Below are 19,935 nucleotides of genomic sequence, written 5' to 3'. Positions count from 1 at the left end.
GTGGCACTTATTTATTGGATGTGCAATTATTTTGTGGTTTTCTTTTAAAAAGTATGAGTGATATTCCCATCTTTGAGATGACCAGGATGCTAGTGGTGGGATAAAATATCTGATTTTGATAGGAGCAACACTCTCTGCAGCCTTGCATGAAATAGTGAATTTTAAGTCAAATTATGTTCTTCTTTTATATATAGGCACTAAACTGACACTAAATATCGTAAGAAAGAAAGCTTTGATAACAATTTCTCAGCCTTTGAAAAAGACTGTACAACACTTCATTTTTATCTTGTTGAGATTGGTCTGAGTCATAAACTGTTGGGGTGCATATGTTTTCTTAGAAAAGTACATTGACTACTAGAGTTTTGCTTCTAAGACCTTCCTTTAAATTGGAACAGTTGCAGAAGTTCATGATTGCCTCACTCACTCTGCTGGAACAACAAATGTATTTGTGATTCAGAACCCTGTTGTCAGCCACACTCCTCTCCACATGCAGACACACACTGTTAGTGGCTTCTTATGACTCAGCAGCAGGCTGACATTTAGGGCATGCAGTGAAATAGTAGTTATCTATCACGAAAGGAAACTAGTAGAATTTTGAAAGAAATCCTAGATAAACACTATCAGTGGTCCTATGCAAGGGTGTGGCCTTGGTTTCGCTCAAGACACTGAAAATGTATTGATTTCAGATGGTGTTTTTGAGAAATAACACATCAGCGCAGTATTGGGTGGTAATTTATTTGTCACAGATGTGGTAAGTTAGTGTTCTGTACAATCTGAGGAGACAAACTGCACTTTTCTCCCTGCACCACTCCAGTGGTGAAGCCCAAATTGCTGTAGGGTTCTTACAGATCTCCCATTGTAGGGAAGTGCTCCTGTGGATCACAGTGTAACACCCCCAGGCAAAGGGATAAATTCATAGGGAATGATTCTCTCAATGTGGAACGTCACAGGCACATATTACAACCTTTGCATAACTACCTGAATCTTCTGCCATGTCTGAAGTTTCAGAAGGGAAAAGTTTTTAACCATCCGTTTAACTTTTAAATATAACTGTTCATTCAATATGTTGATAATTTCATCAGGAAGGATGAAAAAGTAAGTTCTTTGGTCAGAGTTTTTTGCAAACATTTTGAAACCCAAAAATATTTCTCTCCTAAGAGATAACACTCTTGTGGAGCTCAAAATCTCAACATTTTATGCAGCTGACAGTTTCCAGATATTTTCCAACTTCAGCTGAAGAAAAAAGTATTAATTCCTGCACTTAAACTCCCTTTCAAGCAAATCAGATTTTCTTCTTCTCATAGAACTACTTGATCTTAAGTGTTGAGCAAAGTTAAGGATCTCTGAGTATGCCAAAAAGTTTGGATGCTGAACATCCAATAAGATAGAGTTGTATGACTTTACTGCTGAAGTTATGGGATGTCATTTATAATTTCCTGCTGTAATGTGAGAGACAGAACTAGTGCCTACATAAATGCAAATATGCTTCACAGTTTTAGTCTCATACCACACAATATCCTATTGTGGAAGAACCTGTGTATTTTTTTTATGCAAAAAAAAAAAAAAAAATCACTGAAGTGAAAGATTTGCAGCATTTAGATATTGCTCGTCAGTACCATATTTTTATCTTCCATAAGAATATACATGAATGGTGAAGATAAGAGTGACTGTAAGATTTTTGAAATATCAGTGGTGTGCAAAACTATATTGTTTTCTTAGCTGTGTTCTGGTGATACAGTGGAATTATTTGTATAGATTATATTTCTAAGAATTTTCCTGACAGTTGTGTAGAGTCACAGTAGATAAGAGAGCAAATCTGATGTGTTGTCAGGATCATGGCACTGTGAGGAAGGAGCTTTGGGTCCATGCTATGATATGAACTTGGTATTGTGTTCTAGAGCAAATACACAGCAGCTCTGCAGGTTTTCCAACTCTGACTCACTGTAATGCTCCTGTTTCATGAAAAATCCTGATTTCTTTTATATAATTTGCTGAAGAAGTCCCTGTTTGACTAATGGATGAACACAGTGTGTCATTACTTATATCTTGAAATAAATGACACAGTTGGGATACTATTAGTGAGTTTATCTTGCTGGAAGTCATTGTTTCCATCTATGAAAAGATGAGGGATTGGGCAGCTCGTACTGTGATAAATAATGTGAATTATCATTCTTAGCTGCATGTCTGCAAAAAAGGAGGCTGGATCCTTGCTAACAAGGTAAACAAAATATCTTTCAAGTGTTGTATTTTGAATCCATAATATATTTTTCCCAATGTGAGGTTGATTTCCTGGAAATCGTTATGGAAACAGGACCTGGCAGCGACCAGCTGATAGTCATTTCTTAAATCTGAAAGTCTACGTGATTTCAAATTATGCTGCAGCTTTATGGCCTTTGTTCAGAAAGTTACAATGAGGAAAAAGAGTGAGAGTGTTTCATTAATAGCAAAGCATGTTAATGGAAGAAAATGGCAATGGAGATCCATAAAATAAAAAGGGAAGTTGGAAAACTAATTGTCCATGTGACATTAAGTGATTACTGAGGGCCTAAACAGGTCAAAATGAGAGTTTGAAATTTGTCATTTTGTAGAACAAAAGGAGGACAAGAAACATGTTGAAATGGAAGGAAGTAGAGGACAATATATTGATAGAGGATTTTAAGGAAAGACAAACATGATTTATTGTGCTATCAGGAGTGCTGGCTGGAATTACCTTGGGTGCCTTAGCCTTTGGTATCCCACAGTCCACATTTTAGATGTGGATACCTAAACCAAGCAGCATCTCCCCTTCTCTGCCTCTGAGAGTTTTACTTGGAATCCAACTGTGCATTTTAGGCGTCTGGCTTGAAGTGTCAGGGTGTCCATAGAGAAAGCAGATCCCTCCAGTTTCACTGCTGTACAGGTAGTGGCCTCTTGGAACTGAGGCTGTTTACTTAGGCTTATTTTCCATACTCACTTCAACCTTCCCACCTGTGAGGAATATGCATATATATGTATATGTTCATGTGTTTGTTTTAGAAATCTGTTTCATTTTTCCAGTATTTCAGTATTTCATTTAACTCATTCTTTTTTTTCCCCCCTTTCTGTTCCTTTTTGATGTTAAACCATCTATTCTATTGCAGATGCTCTTCTCCATGTCTTGATCTTGACAACAGCAGGTGAACTTCTGCATAATTTCTTTCTTTATTACATTGCACTTCTCACCCACCCTATTTGTCCTCCCCTCTTACCTCACTTCAGGATGCTTTAGTGTTTTGTTAGTGCCCATTAGCCAAGAGAAAAAAATAAATCTAACCAGCAGTAATAGTTATATGTAGCATGACTTCTCTTTTACAGTAAGTGTCCACTTTCTCCCATCTGCTTTGGCATCTATAACAAAACAATTCTGGAATTGTTAATAAGCCCACTGCAAAAAGTCTTAACAAAGTTCCTTATACCATCCTAGCTTGTTTTAACCATTGATGTATTTAACCATAGCTTTTCTTTATGGGTGGCATGGTTTAATTTTCATATTTAAAGAAGTAGTCCCTCCCCAGATAATTCAACACAAACCACTGTAATTATTAAATTATTATATTAGTAAGTGGGCTTTTTATCTCACTTGTCTGTGTAAAAAATATTGCAGAGCCACTCTCTTAGCCGCATTTTCCAAACTGTACCACTGTATTTGAACTAGTAGATTAACAGCCCACCTTAGTATATCTTATTTTTCATACTACCCATATTTTTTGTGTGATGGTCAGTCAGTGCTTGAACCACTGGCACATTACATTCTGCACAGGACACCTGAAGCTGAACCATCCCAAAGGAGGTTATCTTCCCTTGGCAAAATAAATGTTAATTGGCACAGTACCTGTTTACTTTCTTCAGCCTAACCCTAGAAAGGTGAAAATTGCCTTAAATATTAAGCTCTGCAAAATTGTAAAGTGGCCAATTAAACCCCCAAACTACAGACTCATCCTTTTAGGTCATGTCACTGAATTTCTCAGCAGCTGACTAATGCAGTGAAGAGTGATGTCAGAAGTTAATATAGTAGAGGTTTCCTATGTTAGGATCATGTTTTTTGTCCTCCTGGAATGTGAATTTTGCCTTGTTTCTGGATGGCATAGTTACAGCCTGCTGGAAAGCACTCTGAGGTAGTTGAATGACTTTGCTGTTGACTTCAGTGGGAGCTGGATCAAGGCCTTTTTTCTGAGTTTTCAGCCTCTCTCCGGCTTCCTTCTCCTGCTGAACACTTTCCGATGGCTGAAGCACCCTGATTGTTTGTTTCTGCTTCTTCACACTGCGACTAACACTGAATGCTGCTATCTCCTTGTTTCCCAGTTTCTTTGATAAATGGACATAATGTGTGCTGAGAAGTTTTTCACTGTGTCTACACCGGGTGTGCTCTGGTTGGAGCTTTGTTCCCTGCTATCTGCCGAGCGCATGTGTGCCTGCCCAGCTGCTTGGGAAGAGAACCCTACCCGAGCCCAGAGTATGAGAGTGGTGCTGGAGACTTTGTCTAGTTTGGTTCTGTGTGTTCCAAGAGCTGTTGCCTGTCCTAGAAAGCCCCTGACCTGCTGGGTTTGCATGGCTGTCCTGGTGACTCTGCAGAACGAGTGCCCCCACGCTTGCGGTCACGGCCACCTGAAACTCTGCCTCTGCCAAGCCCTTGATGCAACAGGGACTCCTCACAAAGCACACAAGTGGCTTCCTTCACCCCCTCCAGCACTGACACATTCAGTTTCCAGTCTTTGTTCTTCCTGCTGTTATCTTTCACATGAGGATAGGTACAGAAAAAACCCAAGTTATTTCCATATTAATAAAAGCAGCAAAAGGAATAACTCAGGCTCAGATCAAAAATACAAATATTTCATGAAAATACACCCCAACTTTTTGCCCATTCTAGCCAATGCATATATTTTTTCTGTGTTTTGATCAAGTAGAAGCCCCAACAGCTTCTTGCTCTGCTCCCTGTAGAAGGTGTGGAAACAGCCTGAAGGATTTAGGACTAGGGGCCTTCTGTGTGTGTACTCCACCACAAGGCCAAGACAGCCAGTGTTATTCGATATATCTTTCATATGGCAAGCATGTAGCTCTTAATTGCTCTAAAATTGAAGAGGATGACATGGCCTCTCTAATTTATGACTAAGGTTGCTAAATTGAGAAAGAATGGATGATGCTTGAGCTGACTGCTTTGTGTTTAACTGAAGCGTGTATAGACTCCCCTGCAGTCTGTAACTGATTCCTATGAGAGAATTGCTTTTGTACTTTATTTTTTCTTTACAAAAATAATTTTGATTTTCCCTTCATTCTCTTTAAAAGAGAGAAGGTGATGATTTCCCCAAACCTGATTTGTTTCCCTGATCTGGCTTTTATATTGTAGTACCACCTCAGTATTGATCCAACTTTCAAGACTGCCTGGGTCACATGTTTGTGTCATGCCTCATTTCTAACAGAACTTTTAAAACTAAAAATGAACCTTACTCAAAGGCTGTCTTAGTACTGAGAAAGATGCAGCTTTAACCTGCAATCTGCTTTGACTTTGAGTCATCACTTAATTTTAAGTTCATTTAATCCCTTTTAGTAACTGGGTTTTTCCTTCTTCCCCCCCCTTTGAACTCTTCTCTGCCATCTGTGTTTCTCTTTAATGATCCCTCTCCCCTTTATTCCCTGTATGTATGTGGCTGATAGTGCTGTAGTAGTGTTCCATGCAGCTGGAACATGGAGTAAGGTCCGAGTTTGTTCCTTAGCTTTGGGGAGTATATAGAATGTTAGGGTTATTCATGGGCTAGTGTTATGCACTAGCTTCTTTTTGGCCATGGGAATTTAATATGATAAAGTATCACTTCCCAGAGTGATGGCTTCATCTGCCGTTTATCCCTGCTAATCTTTTTTTGTTGAGTGCAATCTCTTCCTCTCTCAGTCACGTCACTTAACAACACTTGGTAACAGAGGTGGAAGAGGAAAAATAATATCTGTGTGCGTGGGCAACAAAATAATTAGTTTGAATTTTACATTTACTCTATATTAGTCATACAATTTTTTCACTTTCCTAAATGCCCACTTCAGAAAGCATGTTTTATGTCATGCAGTAGTTTTGTGTGAATTATTTGTGTATTGATAGACACACTCCTTCAAAAGGCAAAGGCTTTTCCGGTCCTGGAACAGCAGTGGCCCCATCCAGATGCCCTATTATGTAGCAAATAGGCAGAATAAGAGGCTGCTGTGATTCAGAGAAAGCTTTCTTATGAATTATTTGTTTCACTCTCTTGTATAGCCAAAATTATGTGAAATGTGCTGATTAAAAAAAAAAAAAAAGATGAAAAAAATTGGATTAAATAAGTGGATGAAAAAATAAATGTAGTAAAAAGGTGGGAAAGAAGAAGAGTGGTATAGTGGAAAAAGATGTATTTTTACATTCTGTGTTTGCAAAGCCTGTGTCGGTGCTCTGTCCTTCCAGGATTTTATGGTACAGACTTAAAGCTCAGAAATGTTCCCCTTCAGTTTCTTTCCTTTGCACTTATATTCATGCTAGTTCTCCAAAATCCCTTTTCCAGCAATTCCATAGAATTCTATGGCTGGGTTTGGGAACTGGCTCTTCCATAGTTAATGTGATAATTGGCACTAATCTTTCTGTGCTGTCTGAATAACAACCTTAGTTCTTCTTTATGATAGAAACAGCTCTTTTTACAGATAATCTTGATAATATCCTACTGGTTTTATCCTAGCACTGTTTCTTTGTTATCTTTGTGTCCACCTCCCAGTGAGATTTACCTCTGCCGGTTTTTCCACTCCTTGGAGCTGTGGTTGTTCCAGTGGAGAGGGCTGAAGTGACATAGACTTTGTGATGGATTTACTGACCCACCAGGCACATTCAGTAAACTCAAACTGAAAGAAGGAGTTGCAACCATACTAAAAAAAGAACCCACAAGGGCCAGAAGGGAGATCACTTGGTTTGGATGCTCCCCTTTGGTTTGTCTGTGTTCTAGCAGTGAACAGTGGGTTTGACGTTACCGAGGCAAGCAGGGAGATAAGCTAAGGAGAACCTGGGACAGCAGGTGACCCAGCACTAATATTTTAGCGATGGACAGCAAAAAAAAGGTGATCCTGGTGTTAAAGAATGCAATCCTGAGTATTATGTCGATAATGAAAACAACTTAATCCTAAATAGTGTGTTTATGACAGCTTGCACAATGAGGAATGTGAATGCTGCTGTAATTCAGTCAGAGCTCTCATTAGCTTCTGGGAGTTGTGGGGGAGTGTTTGTGTTGCTCTTAGCAGTAGCTTTAAAATGAGAAACTCTTCTTCCAGCAGTGTCATTGACTGCCTCAAACACACCCATTGTACTGGAGACTTGGACACGTTCTCTGAAACATCACACAGAACTGTTTTGATAACACTGCTTCGTGTACTTCAGGGGCAATTGCAGCACAAGCCAAGAGCATTAGTGCAACAATTGAGCATTTAGTGTTTCTTAAGCTCTTCTTTCATCTGTGCTCTAATATGTACAAAGAATGTATTTTGTGAAGGAAGCTCCCATTTTTCTCAACAAATCCCCAGACAATCGAAGCTGTAAAATGTTTTCATTTTCTTTTTTTCCCCCTTGTTAAAACCACAGAAACACCAACCTCTAAGGAATGAGCTAATGGTTGTACTCTACCCAGAGTTTTACCCTAAGCAAAGCCTAGAGGTATCTGAATGGCAGTAGACTAGGAGCCTGCATGTGTGAGACAGACTGGCATCCGTGGTGCATGGTGTGCTTCCGACTGGCACTTGTGGCTCCTTCCCATCGTCCATCTCTGACCTGCACGGTGTGTCGAGTGTTGTGTTTTTACAGCATGTGGAATTCTTGTAGCTGTGTGGACAATGAATGGATGCAATGTTTGTTGCACAGAACGGTCAAGGGGGCAGTGAAAAAATCCCTGTGTTTGTTACTCCTGTTATAAGGGCTTTTCTCTATTGCAGGTCCTTCAGTAGCATTTCTGCGACTCCCCATTGTGCTGGTTCTTTATTAGTGACTAGAAGTAGGCCTGACACCGTTCTGTCTCATCTACTCTTATTTTCACTTCCAGCAACCTGACATTACCATCTCACACCAGGCATGATCCTGTAATCAGACAGTAAAAAAAAAAAAAAAAAATTGGAAGTAGTTCTACACCTTTCCCAGGTGCAGAAGAATGTCCCCAATATCAACCTGTTGGTATATGTGGAGCTACAAAGAATTCAGCACAAGAGAAGTTCCAAACAAAATGAAATGTTTTTATCCCTCTTAAAAAAAAAGGAATCAATTATTTACCTTGTGCTAGAAGTAAGCTCCCTGTAGATGGCTTTCTGCATCTCTAGGTTTTCCCAATATATTGCTGTGCAAGGTAACACAGAAAACCCAAAATCCATAAATAAACCTTTTATATAGTGACCCTCGCTCTTCTCATCTGACCAAACCCCAAATTTGCCTTCAAACCATAACAACATGCTGGGGTTTGTTTATATAAATTGGTGATAACCCCACTGATGGACTATGAATTCCAGAATGAAATTTGATTATTTTTTTAATATCCAAACCCATTTTTCTAAGAAATTATAGTTTATCAAATATCTAGAAAATTATATTGAGAATCTTAAAAAAACCCAAAAAACTAAAAAACCTGAGCCATCCAATTAGAATTGACTTTTTATTTTTGACTCATAAATAATATTTACTTGTGAAGTATTTAAAGAGTGCCAACTTTAAATACAGCTTCTCGCAGGTACAGAGTAGTGACATTTGCACTTTGCAATAGGTACACGTGTTCACATTTATTAACGTCTGCTGGTGTTTTACCAACAGCAGCCCTGTGACATAAGACTTTCTGTCAAGAACTGTTGGATAGCAGTTGCCAGTTTAATTAATAGTGAACTCAGCATGATGTGGTGCTTCCCATGGGAGAAAGGCTTTTTCTCATTGTACCTCTTGAGCAAGAGCTCTATTAACATACGTTTGTACGTATGTGGGACGTAACCGAGGGAGCTGGTGGTGTGCTCTGGGTCTCACTGTCTGCCCTGATTTTGCAGCTTCCTGGTGAGTTTCATGGTGGACGCTCGCGGCGGTGCCATGCGGGGCTGCCGGCACAACGGGCTGCGCATCATCATCCCCCCACGCAAGTGCACGGCGCCGACACGCGTGACGTGCCGCCTGGTGAAGCGCCACAGGCTGGCCACCATGCCGCCCATGGTGGAGGGAGAAGGGCTGGCCAGCCGCCTCATCGAAGTGGGACCCTCTGGGGCTCAGTTCCTTGGGTAAGGGGGGCCGCGTGGCCCGAAGGGAAACCTTCAGCCTCTTTGTGTGTTTGCCTTGCACTGAAATGGTTCCTTTGGCAAAGCTGAGCTGGACAGGATCTCTGTAGCACATGGTAACAAACAGCAGTTGTGTGAAATGCAGGGCAGCTGGCAGGGAATGAGTCTCAAAGCTTTTACACCTTTTTTCTTCAACACAGGTATTTCAAACATGGTTAATATGCTTCCTTGGATATAATTGTTGCTCAGTGTTGTGATATTAGAGTGGGAAAAGACTTTTGCAGCCAAAAATGGCAGCTCATGCTATACTTAAAAAATTAATAGCACTGTGCTGATCTAACCCCCAAATGTGAAGCCTGCTACCTACACAACACAAGGTCCAGGAGTTTATTTTAGTCTTGTGTTGTGGTATCAGAAATTTGGACTATAATGGAAGCACAGTGCTGTTGATTTTTCTGGTGTTGAAATTGGTAGATTAAACAATAGGACAACTCTGGATTTTCTTGGCCATTTCTTCCTTCCCACCCTGAAAAGCCCATAGAAAGATCAGATTTGTGTCTGCTACTGAGCTCACTTTAGCAATATTTGGCTGAAAGCGGCAGTTTTCTGCACTTTTGAAAATTTGTTTCACCAGCTATTCTGCCCTATCAACTGTGACATCCAAAAGTGGATGACTGAAGGAACCCCTTCTAATGCAGTAGAAAACTTCATTCAGAACCTGTAAAAAAAGTGGCTGGACACACCAATAGTTTAAATCCATTTGGAAACAACTCAGTTGCTTTAAAATCCATTTATAACAGGCAGTCATCAGAATCACCATCTTTGTTAGTGCTACCACTTATTCTTTTCACATCTTGATCATTTTTAAAAAGAAGGAGAAAGAAATCTAAAAAGCAGAAGAAATACTGTGCTGTCACATTCAGTCTTCCCATTATCTTTGTCACACACAAATGGATTTTAAGTATGTCTCCCATTCTTTTTTAATGGTTTCCCTATCTGATGAGAGTGTCTCCCCTGCAAGACAGGCATGTAGTGTAGTTTACTCATTCTCAGATCTTTGTGCCCTTCCTGGAAGCCTTTTCCAAGGTGTTGTGCTGGCAGTGAGATCAAAAATTCACTGTACTGTTTGCAGGGGTGCATTCTAAGGTCCAGATCCTGCTCTCATTGAGTACACGGCCAAAACCCCCATGAGAAAGAAAAGATCCTAAATTAACAAATCTGATTTTCTGATTTGGGTCACCAAATTGTCGTGGCTAGGACGGAACCTTATTCAGTGTACAGCCTAATTCCACTCTGTGGACCAGACAGTGGCACTGGCGTTCTGGCACAAAAAATACATAAAGTTTATTTATGTTCTTTCTTTCACTGCTGCTTTGGATGTACTCAGTAAACTTCATCTGCCTACGGCTCCTCCCCCACTTAATGAGGGAGAAAGCTTGGTCAGCCGAATCCTTCAGCTGGGGCCTCCTGGGACCAAATTCCTTGGGTAGGAGAGACTTGAAACAAATTGATGGATGCTGACCTCCCCATTCTTCTCCTCCTTCTGCAATATGATTTTTTTATGTCATTATGCCCATGATATTGTCCCTTTCTATCATTTGAAATTTTGTACACTTAACCCTTAGTGGACCATTTTCCAACCTTTGTGGTTTGTGGTTTTGTTTTGGTGGTATGTTTGTATCTTTTTCTTCAAGTACTGTGGCCTTCATTTTTGTTTTGGCATGAAATCTTCCTAGTTCTGTGCTTGATGTCTGTAGCAAAGCAACCTGGATTGGGACCACAAAAAAAAAAAGAATCTACTGTAAATTTTAAACTCTTTTTTTTTATATCAAGGACTGATCAATCAATAAATTTTATGTTGGATACCACCAGTGTGATAGAACACATGGCATTTACTACATACCTGGTAACCTGTGTGAGTTGTCTAATTAGAGAAGTGTATCTACAAATATCTTTATATATTCTCTCTTATTTCTAAGAGTATGTATGTATATGTATATCTCAATACAGATATATTATATGTACACATATGTGTTGTATATGTGCGTGTACATATATATATATATATATGAGTGCATATGCTGGTGCAGATGTTGACTTCTAAGGCAACAAGGCAAATTCTTATCTCTTATACTGCAATAGTAACCCAATCAATTTCCTCAGACTTTCTATATCTCTCCCAGGGTGTGAATCAGGAATAAATTCATTGGAATATATAGAATTACAAAGTGAAATTGGCACAGGACACAATTGCCTCTGAATTGCAATGAAATTATTCTGATTTGCACCAGTATAAGTGAGATCAGAATTTGTCCCACTGTTCCTATACATTACAGTAGATTCTCTTTGAAATGAAGTTGCACAGGTTAACCCAGACAGTAGTGACAAATAAAATGAGCATGAGTTTTTAATGGATTTGCAAAAACAATCACCAAATTTCCAGATAAGCACTATTATCTTACCAAATCTCATTCACACTGTGGAAAGAGGTGAATGCACTTTCTCATCTGTCCTTCAGCACTTACTGGGTCCCTGTAACAATCTAGTCTGTGTTAGTGACCACATAGTTTAGGATTTTGCCAAAGTATTCCAGCTAAATAGGTAGAATTCCAGGTCACTTTGTAGCAGACTGAATAGAGTTGCTGTTAATCCTGTTTTTCCTCTCTCCTGTGTGCATTTAATGCGCTGTGTTGCTGTGCCAGGCCCGTGATTGTGGAGATTCCCCATTTTGCTGCCCTGCGTGGCAAGGAGAGAGAGCTGGTGATCCTGCGCAGCGAGAACGGGGACAGCTGGAAGGAGCATTTCTGTGAATACACCGAGGATGAACTGAATGAAATCCTGAATGGGATGGATGAAGGTATCCAGTGGTTCCTTACCCTGCTCCTGTGTTCCTTCTGTACCCTGGGTGTAGCAGCTTTTACCATGGTGCTCACTTCCCTTGCTGAAGCAGTGGGGCAGGATGTCTCCCTTCATGAAGCTGACAATAGACTCCAGACTTGTGTTTTCTCCTGTACTTTCTCATAGTGTTAAACAAAAAGCTTCCACAGCAAACAACTTTCCAAAACAAGGCAATTATCATACTGATCCTTTCAGAGCAGCTCCCATGTGTGGGAGGAAATGTCAGTCATGGGTACTCTTGCTTTTTGAGAGAACACAATGGCCTTGGGCTGTCTAGGAGCTGCAAAAGTTGTTATTAATTTGTTTTGGGTTTTTTTGCAAAAAACTTCACAAATCCCAAAGTAAACAAGACAACTCACAGCATTAAAACTGAACCCATATTTTGATAGTGTTTTGAAGTTTTGTTTCATTGATGCTACTTCAGGACATAGGTGAGAGAGAAGGGGCTGCAACCAATCCTTTTGCTTGTTTAGCTGATGATTTTGGAGGTGTTGCCAATGTCCTCTGTTTGCTGTCTTCGTCTATCTGTCTGTTCTGTCTTGATTGCTCTGGTTTAGCTGAACACAGGGGTGTGTTTCCTTTTCCCATTATTTCTAGACAAAATTCTTTGCCTAAGTTGCCCAAAACTGTGAAAAGCTTGAGTGCATTTTGAAGGTGGCTGTATTGTTTTTGTGAAATTCTGTTCTTCTGCCCTCAGTGCTTGACACTCCAGAGGAGCTTGAGAAGAAGCGGATCTGCCGCATCATCACGCGGGATTTCCCCCAGTACTTCGCAGTGGTGTCCCGCATCAAGCAGGACAGCAACCTCATCGGGCCCGAGGGAGGTGTGCTCAGCAGCACTGTGGTCCCACAGGTGCAGGCTGTCTTCCCAGAAGGGGCGCTCACCAAGCGAATTCGCGTTGGCCTCCAGGTACACTGAAGCATGCACAGAGTTTTGGTTTTATTTTTGGTGACAAATCACCGTTTTTGGATGGACAACCAGCACATCCAGCTTGTCGTGTTGTGCATTACCTACAACACTTACAGTAAAAGTAATAAAAGAAAAAATTCCATGCAGAATCAAAGCAAGTGGTAAAGCTTTGGGTTTTCCAGTTAGTTCAGAGTCTTGTCTATTAACTGTCTATATAACTTTGGGAAGAAATTTTGGTGATTATGATGATATTAGTGTCAGGTCATAGAAATTCCTAAATACTTGTTATGAAAGGCATCAAAGAAGTACAAAGTGCTGCAATAATTAAACATGCTAAACTGTTATTAAATGTACAGATTTTCAGTATGAATGAACTAGTATAACAATTCACTTCCCACAGAGAGGGAAGTCTTTCCTCTATCTCCATCCTGTCCTGCTGCTGCATGCATCCATGATTTACTTCTTCCGGGAAACTGTGGTTGTTTAAATCCTGGAACTAGCTGAATAGCACCATGAAACAGCCGGAGTAACCAGGTTATCATTTGCTAGTGGTTAAGTGAATTTAAATTAATGCTGTAAAAATCTGATAAGCAAAAAGAAAAGAGATCGGAAGAAGAGGCAGGCATGGGAAAGTTAAAAAAGTGAGGTCTCCCCTTCTCACTGGCCATCAGTTCTTCTGTCTGCGGATTTTCATAGGAAATTGTGCTGTTTGAAAAGGTGAGGGGTTTGTGGGCAGTATACAGACCCAGTTCTCTACACATCATTAAACTGTTTTCAAGTAACTGTTCTGTTATCTCCTGTTGCTTTGGAAAGGCACAACCTATGCACACTGAACTTACCAAGAAGATTTTGGGCAACAAGGCTACCTTCAGTCCCATAGTCACGCTGGAGCCCAGGAGAAGGAAGTTCCACAAGCCCATCACGATGACAATTCCCGTGCCCAAGGCCTCCAGCGAGGGGCTCATGAACGGCTACGGAGGCGACACGCCCACGCTGAGGTTACTGTGCAGCATAACAGGTGGGATGCCAGTCCTGGAGCCCTGCTTGATCTTCCTGAAACTGTCAGGCCCTGGGGCTGCAAAGGCTGAACTGATTACACCCAGGGGAAGCTGGATGGGGCGAGAAGCTATGAAAATATGCTACTTTCCAAACAATTCCTTTATACCAGAAATAACAGTTGTTGTTTGCACTAACAAGACATGTGTAATATAATCACAGACTTGGGGTTTGGTGATTTTTTTGCATTTTCCTTACACTTTGCTTCTTGAGAACCAACATACCTCTGCCTGACAAAGTAAGAGTAGTGCAGGCTTACTGTTGCAGCTTAGGAGGAAAATACTGGAGTTAAACACTTGACTTGCCATGGCTCCCAAGTGATTAGCATCTCCTTCAGTCTCCCTTAAGAGACAGAAATGAGCCGCAAGTGTTTAATTTAATTAATTTAATTTAATTTAATTTAATGCTGTGCTACAGGGCTCAGCACTTAAAAATCATTTGGATACTTGGTATTTTCAGGGTAAGCCTATCCAGTCCTGCTAGCATTAGTGGAAGACTGTAGATCCAAGGAGAAAGTATATCCGGGATTATTACTTTTTTCACAGCAATTAAAAACTGTAAAGAATTTCTTAGAAGCAAAAAAGTTGCAGATGTGCATGGTTTTGATTTTATTTTCAAACTTTTATCATTTCAGGAGGAACTACTCCTGCCCAATGGGAAGACATCACTGGGACAACACCACTGACCTTTGTTAACGAATGTGTTTCCTTCACGACAAATGTGTCTGCCAGGTACCTACACAACCAAACAGGACTTCTACAGGAATACTCTCAAATACATGCCTTTCTTCCACAAATATTTTTGTTAAATGATTTTGGTTTGGAGAGTAGAACGAACAGAGAGATTGATTATTATTCAAATTTCCATGTAAACAGAAATCCCTTATTTGGGTACCTTACACATACATCTTGTAAGAGAAATTGCTTCTGGAATATCCAAAACTGAGAAGTCAGGCAGAAAGGGACTTTAGGTGTGCCAAACTGGGGTCTAGAAGCCTCTCTTCCATACATCTGTTCTTGTAATGAGATTTAACTGCTCTCTTACTGAAAACAGATTTTCATTTAAAAAAAAAGAGTAATATAAATGAATGTAGGTATGTATTTTAGTTTGTGTTCATGATGCATATCACAGAAATGCCCCAAAATCTCCTCCTCTGTAACAGGAGATGCAGTCTGTGACAAAATATTTTGTCCAGGCTGTGTATTCCAGCAAACAGTTAAAAAAATCATGGATAACTTGCTCATGATGCAAACATTCAGTATCTGGGGCAGTTATTGCTGCTAATTAGGTTTGTTATTTATTGAAATAGTGTATTCAGTGTTAAAATGCAGTCCAACCTCCAGATTAACATTAGGTGAAATACAGTATTAGTTTTTTTATCCTTTCTCAGTTCAGAACGGGCTGTTTTCCCCCTGCTGTTTGCTGATGCACATTTCTGTTGGGGGTAACTGAGCTTTCCACTGTAGCAGAAGTAGCCACAAGAGGGGGATCTTACAGTGCATTCTGCTCAGTGCTGCTGCAGATGTCTGTGCAAAGGCAGGAATTAAAGGCTGATTTAAAAACCCCCTGTGGAAACAAGACAGAGTTTGAGAGGTCCAGATCCCTAAAACTGTCAAGTCCCCAACAGCAGGGGACTACATGTGATAGCCAGACACTGTATAGTCTTACAATTCATATTTCTAGTAGATCTTTCTTAATCCTGATGATGACAGGAAAATTGATCACTGGTGTTCATGTTCTGTGATACAGGCAGGGTTCCATGTAGAGATTTTAATGGATTCTGCCTCTTCATTTTAATCCAAATGAATGTTCAAGTATCTACTTTGCCCCAAACATGATTTGAAATGCTGGTACAGTTTAAAAAGGGGATTTTTCATCTGATTTCTGATTCTTAGCTATTCACAGTAATTTTTTAATGTCTAGTTAAGCATTAATGATGGACAACAATTTTACCGTTCATAAAACTAATTCTGTCCAAGACGAGCTTGGGAAAGAGATATACTTGCCATGTGAATTACACTGAAGACTTGGAGGCACAATGTTTGTTTTCCATTTCCTGAGCTGCAGCTTTTAAAAGACTTAATATCTGTTGGGGCCTTTTAGCCCCTGGTGTTTGACAGCAAATCACTGAGGCATCTGGTGGTTTCTCAGAGGATGTGGCCTCTCCAGTTGTAGCCCAGCGCAGCATAGTTCTCCCACACAGGAAAAGGAAAGGATCAGTATGCAGAGCCTTTCTGTGGCACACATGCTTTCCCTCTTGCGAATGTCAGCAGCCTGGGGTTTTGGGCAGTGTGTTTGTTAAGTATTCTTAAGATGAGCACAGCATGGAATTTGCTGCTATTCAGCTGCAGATGAGTAAGCCACACTCCAAAGGTGTGCTTTGGGGTTCTAATGCCACGTAATCCACCGTGAGGAATAACATCCCTACGGATCAGAGCAGCTTTTGAGCTGTCTCTGACCCCTCCTGACTTCCGCCTTCATCCGCCAGCTGGGAAACTTGAGCTTTCCACCCACACAGTGGATTTTATTGAATAGAAATGGCATCAGCTCCAGAGAAACTCAAGTGGTAGCTGGGAAAGAAGGCAGGACGTGTTACTCCTTGGAAAATGCTTGGTGACTAAATTCACATAGGAATAGTTTCTTATTTTGCATGCAGCTTTGCACAGTGGACAAAGTAATTTATGTTCACCTGAAGACCTCAGGTTTTGCTGTTGTATGTAAGGAATTGGCTGCTATTTCCTTTAAGTTGGGTGGGAGACAAAAACCAAAAGTGACAATTCTTTTTTTCTCCTCTGACTTGTTATCTCCCATTGCTCTGGTTGCCAGCTAGTGCTGCCAGGATGGGAAAACACAGAATTTCCTTTCTTAAAACCTTCTCTGCTGATGGCTCAACTCTTCATTTTCTTTTACAGATTTTGGTTGATAGACTGTCGTCAGACACAAGAATCTGTTACTTTTGCTTCCCAAGTATACAGAGAAATTATCTGTGTCCCCTACATGGCCAAATTTGTGGTGTTTGCCAAATCTCATGATCCCATTGAAGCTCGGTTAAGATGTTTCTGCATGACAGATGACAAGGTTGATAAAACTCTAGAACAACAAGAAAACTTTGCTGAAGTTGCCAGAAGCAGGGATGTAGAGGTACTGTACAAGACTTTAAGTTTTCTCCATTTTCTACTGTCTGCTTTTGAACTAGTATTTTCCACCTTCTATATGCCACAAGGACTGAAAAATAATCTGTCAACAAGTACTGTCATGATGCAGTATCAGCAGCCATGATAAGATGGAAACTTGGACATTTGTCAGGTGTAAGGAAAAAGTAGTGAGGAAATCCTATTCCCAGAGGGCAAAGACAAACTCAGCCCACAGGGCTAAAGGGAGAGGGATGGAGCCAAAAATGGTGTCTAAATCCTGACTTCCAACAACCCCATCAATGCACATCACTAACCAGAAAGGCAGCTGACAGAGATCACTGTTTGTCAGCACATTCACATACCAAGAAGTTCAAGTAACAGGTTTGATTAATATTCTGCTTTATGAAAATAAAATTACATTAAATCTGTTGCTGAGCAGGCAAAAGCTTTCCTATGTGGAATTCAGCAAACTGCCCGCTACATGCAGTTTTTCTGACTCTGTCAGCTTCCTTCAAAGGATGACAAATTGAAGGTGTTTTAACTTACGTGGCACATGCTGCTTAGTTCTGTCTCTTTTCCATGAGAATCCCACCTTTAAAAGAACTGTCCTAGCTGCTCCTGAAGCTCTGACAGGTATCTCTTGTGCAGATCAGCAAGATAAAATATGAGCTTATCAAACTGAATGACAAGGCTGAATTTCTGGGAAGTAAGGATGAGCCACAAATCGATTTGCAGTTTGAATGGAACATTTCCCAAACTGCTGATCTGATATTCAACCATGTGGAGGGGCCATAACAATAAGCGATCTGAAGATACAAGCAGTGCCATTATAGAGAGATTTCAGAGAGATATTTACCTGAAGTCTGCCTTTCAAAAGCTCTTAGGCCTCTGCATATCCAGCTGAAATAAATGGACTCAGTAGGCACACACTCTGAGTTCTGACAGCTGAAGAGAATAATTATTTGACTGTGGTGATGAGGCCAGGTTAGCAAAGTATGCTAAAATTGGAGTCAATCAAAAATCAAAACTAAAATCTAGATTTAAAAGTTTCCCTGGATTTATGACACTGAGTAATATACTGTTGTCATTTAAAGTACTGCACTATTGTTATTAAATTAGCAATCTGGTTGCTTTGGAATTTAATAATCGGATATGTTTCCACACATTCTAGGTCACTGTACATAACAAATCTTGCAAATGCTGACAAGTCCCAACAATTCCAGAAACTGATTTGTACTGTTGTAGAGCAAGAAGCAATCCCAATCACCTCCCAAGGATTAATTAACTGTTTGCTTTTTTTCCTTTCCAACAGGTGTTAGAAGGAAAACCCATCTACGTTGACTGCTTTGGCAATCTAGTGCCACTCACAAAGAGTGGGCAGCACCATATATTCAGTTTCTTTGCCTTCAAAGAAAATAGACTTCCTCTGTTTGTTAAGGTAATATTGCTGGCTCCTTTTTGGATATTTCAAGTTATCGCTTCACCATATTTTTTGTGAACAAAGGAAAGCCAAACTACTTAATTTATATAAATTCACAACTGGAACCTAATTTTATCCCTGTACTATTCCACTTAAAAAACTTTTTTTTATGAGTAGGAAAATTTGTAAAATAAAAGCCAAAGTAAAAACCCTTCATTCCTCTCAAATTAAGTAATGTATTAACCCACTGTGGTCAGAAGGGCTGCTGTCACTGAGGCACCATCACCACCTCTTCTGAGAGGTAGATTAGAGAGCACTGGAAACCTCTTCCACAGACTTTTCCTTCTACCCAGGAATTCCCACTACAAAGAAGAAAACTATTACTGTTATATAAATAACACTCATAGAGAAATGATTTATGAATGGAAACTTCCAGTAAGTGGAGAAAATCAACCCACTGTCACTGTGTTGTTTTTGCTGTGTGCTGCTAGACAAATTTTAAACCTTCTCCCTCCTTACCAGCAATATTTTGTAAGCTTATTTTAATTTACACCTTTATCTGTGCCACTGCCTTCCTTTGGCTTTGCAGATTGCTCACCCTGCTGAATTTTCTACCAACAACATTCAATATATATTGAATACACAAACACATCCATATGTGCATTTACAAACAACAGAGGGGGAAAAGTGAAAACACATTATTTTTGCCTCAGTGGACTTTTTCTCCCCATCTGGTCCCTCCTGCTGAACAGTTTTTGGGAAACACAAGTAGGTCACACAGCAGAGCAGCAGGTTAAATGTGTTTCTTTTTCCTGTGCCAGGTCCGAGATAGCACTCAAGAGCCCTGCGGACGATTATCGTTCATGAAGGAGCCAAAATCTACCAGAGGCCTCGTTCATCAAGCCATATGTAATTTAAACATCACTTTACCCATTTACACAAAGGTACTGTGAAATTATACCCAGCTGCAGACATCAGCATTATCATGCAAACAAGAAATGAGGAGTAGGGCAAAACAGGGGTAAAGCTTTGTGGGCAGGGGCTTGAAAAAGGAAAAAATTCCATGCAAGGGCTTTTGGTGTCTTGAGTTTGGTACTCCTAATGCCAGTGTTGGGAGACATCATCAGGTATTTCTTGAGATCTCAGAAGAGTTGAGTGGGAGTGCCCTCAGAGAGTAAACGCTTGTTTCCTTAGAAAGTGTCAGTTTATGTTTATTCTCTGAAAACACTAGGGGTTTTTTCCTTTCCTGGTTGGATTAGAAGCTGC

At 40.2% G+C, this 19,935-nt stretch overlaps 1 protein-coding gene across 1 annotated transcript in view; it reads left to right on the top strand.

Annotated features, from left to right (window-relative positions):
* ANK2 (ankyrin 2) overlaps nt 1-19,935 on the top strand; it is a 275,986-nt gene that overhangs the window by 230,327 nt on the left and 25,724 nt on the right. The window contains exons 28-38 of the mRNA XM_058804381.1: nt 2,177-2,218; nt 3,120-3,155; nt 9,031-9,255; nt 10,640-10,738; nt 11,955-12,109; nt 12,848-13,059; nt 13,873-14,077; nt 14,750-14,846; nt 17,028-17,256; nt 18,562-18,687; nt 19,491-19,613. Of these exons, the coding sequence (XP_058660364.1) occupies nt 2,177-2,218; nt 3,120-3,155; nt 9,031-9,255; nt 10,640-10,738; nt 11,955-12,109; nt 12,848-13,059; nt 13,873-14,077; nt 14,750-14,846; nt 17,028-17,256; nt 18,562-18,687; nt 19,491-19,613 (1,549 nt within the window). The remainder of the gene's footprint in view (nt 1-2,176; nt 2,219-3,119; nt 3,156-9,030; nt 9,256-10,639; nt 10,739-11,954; nt 12,110-12,847; nt 13,060-13,872; nt 14,078-14,749; nt 14,847-17,027; nt 17,257-18,561; nt 18,688-19,490; nt 19,614-19,935) is intronic.

The sequence above is a fragment of the Ammospiza caudacuta genome, chromosome 4 (genome assembly GCF_027887145.1).
Source record: "Ammospiza caudacuta isolate bAmmCau1 chromosome 4, bAmmCau1.pri, whole genome shotgun sequence".
Classification (NCBI taxonomy): Eukaryota; Metazoa; Chordata; class Aves; order Passeriformes; family Passerellidae; genus Ammospiza; species Ammospiza caudacuta.
The sequence above is the reverse complement of the archived record's forward strand: the minus strand, read 5'-3'. Positions and strand labels throughout refer to the sequence as shown.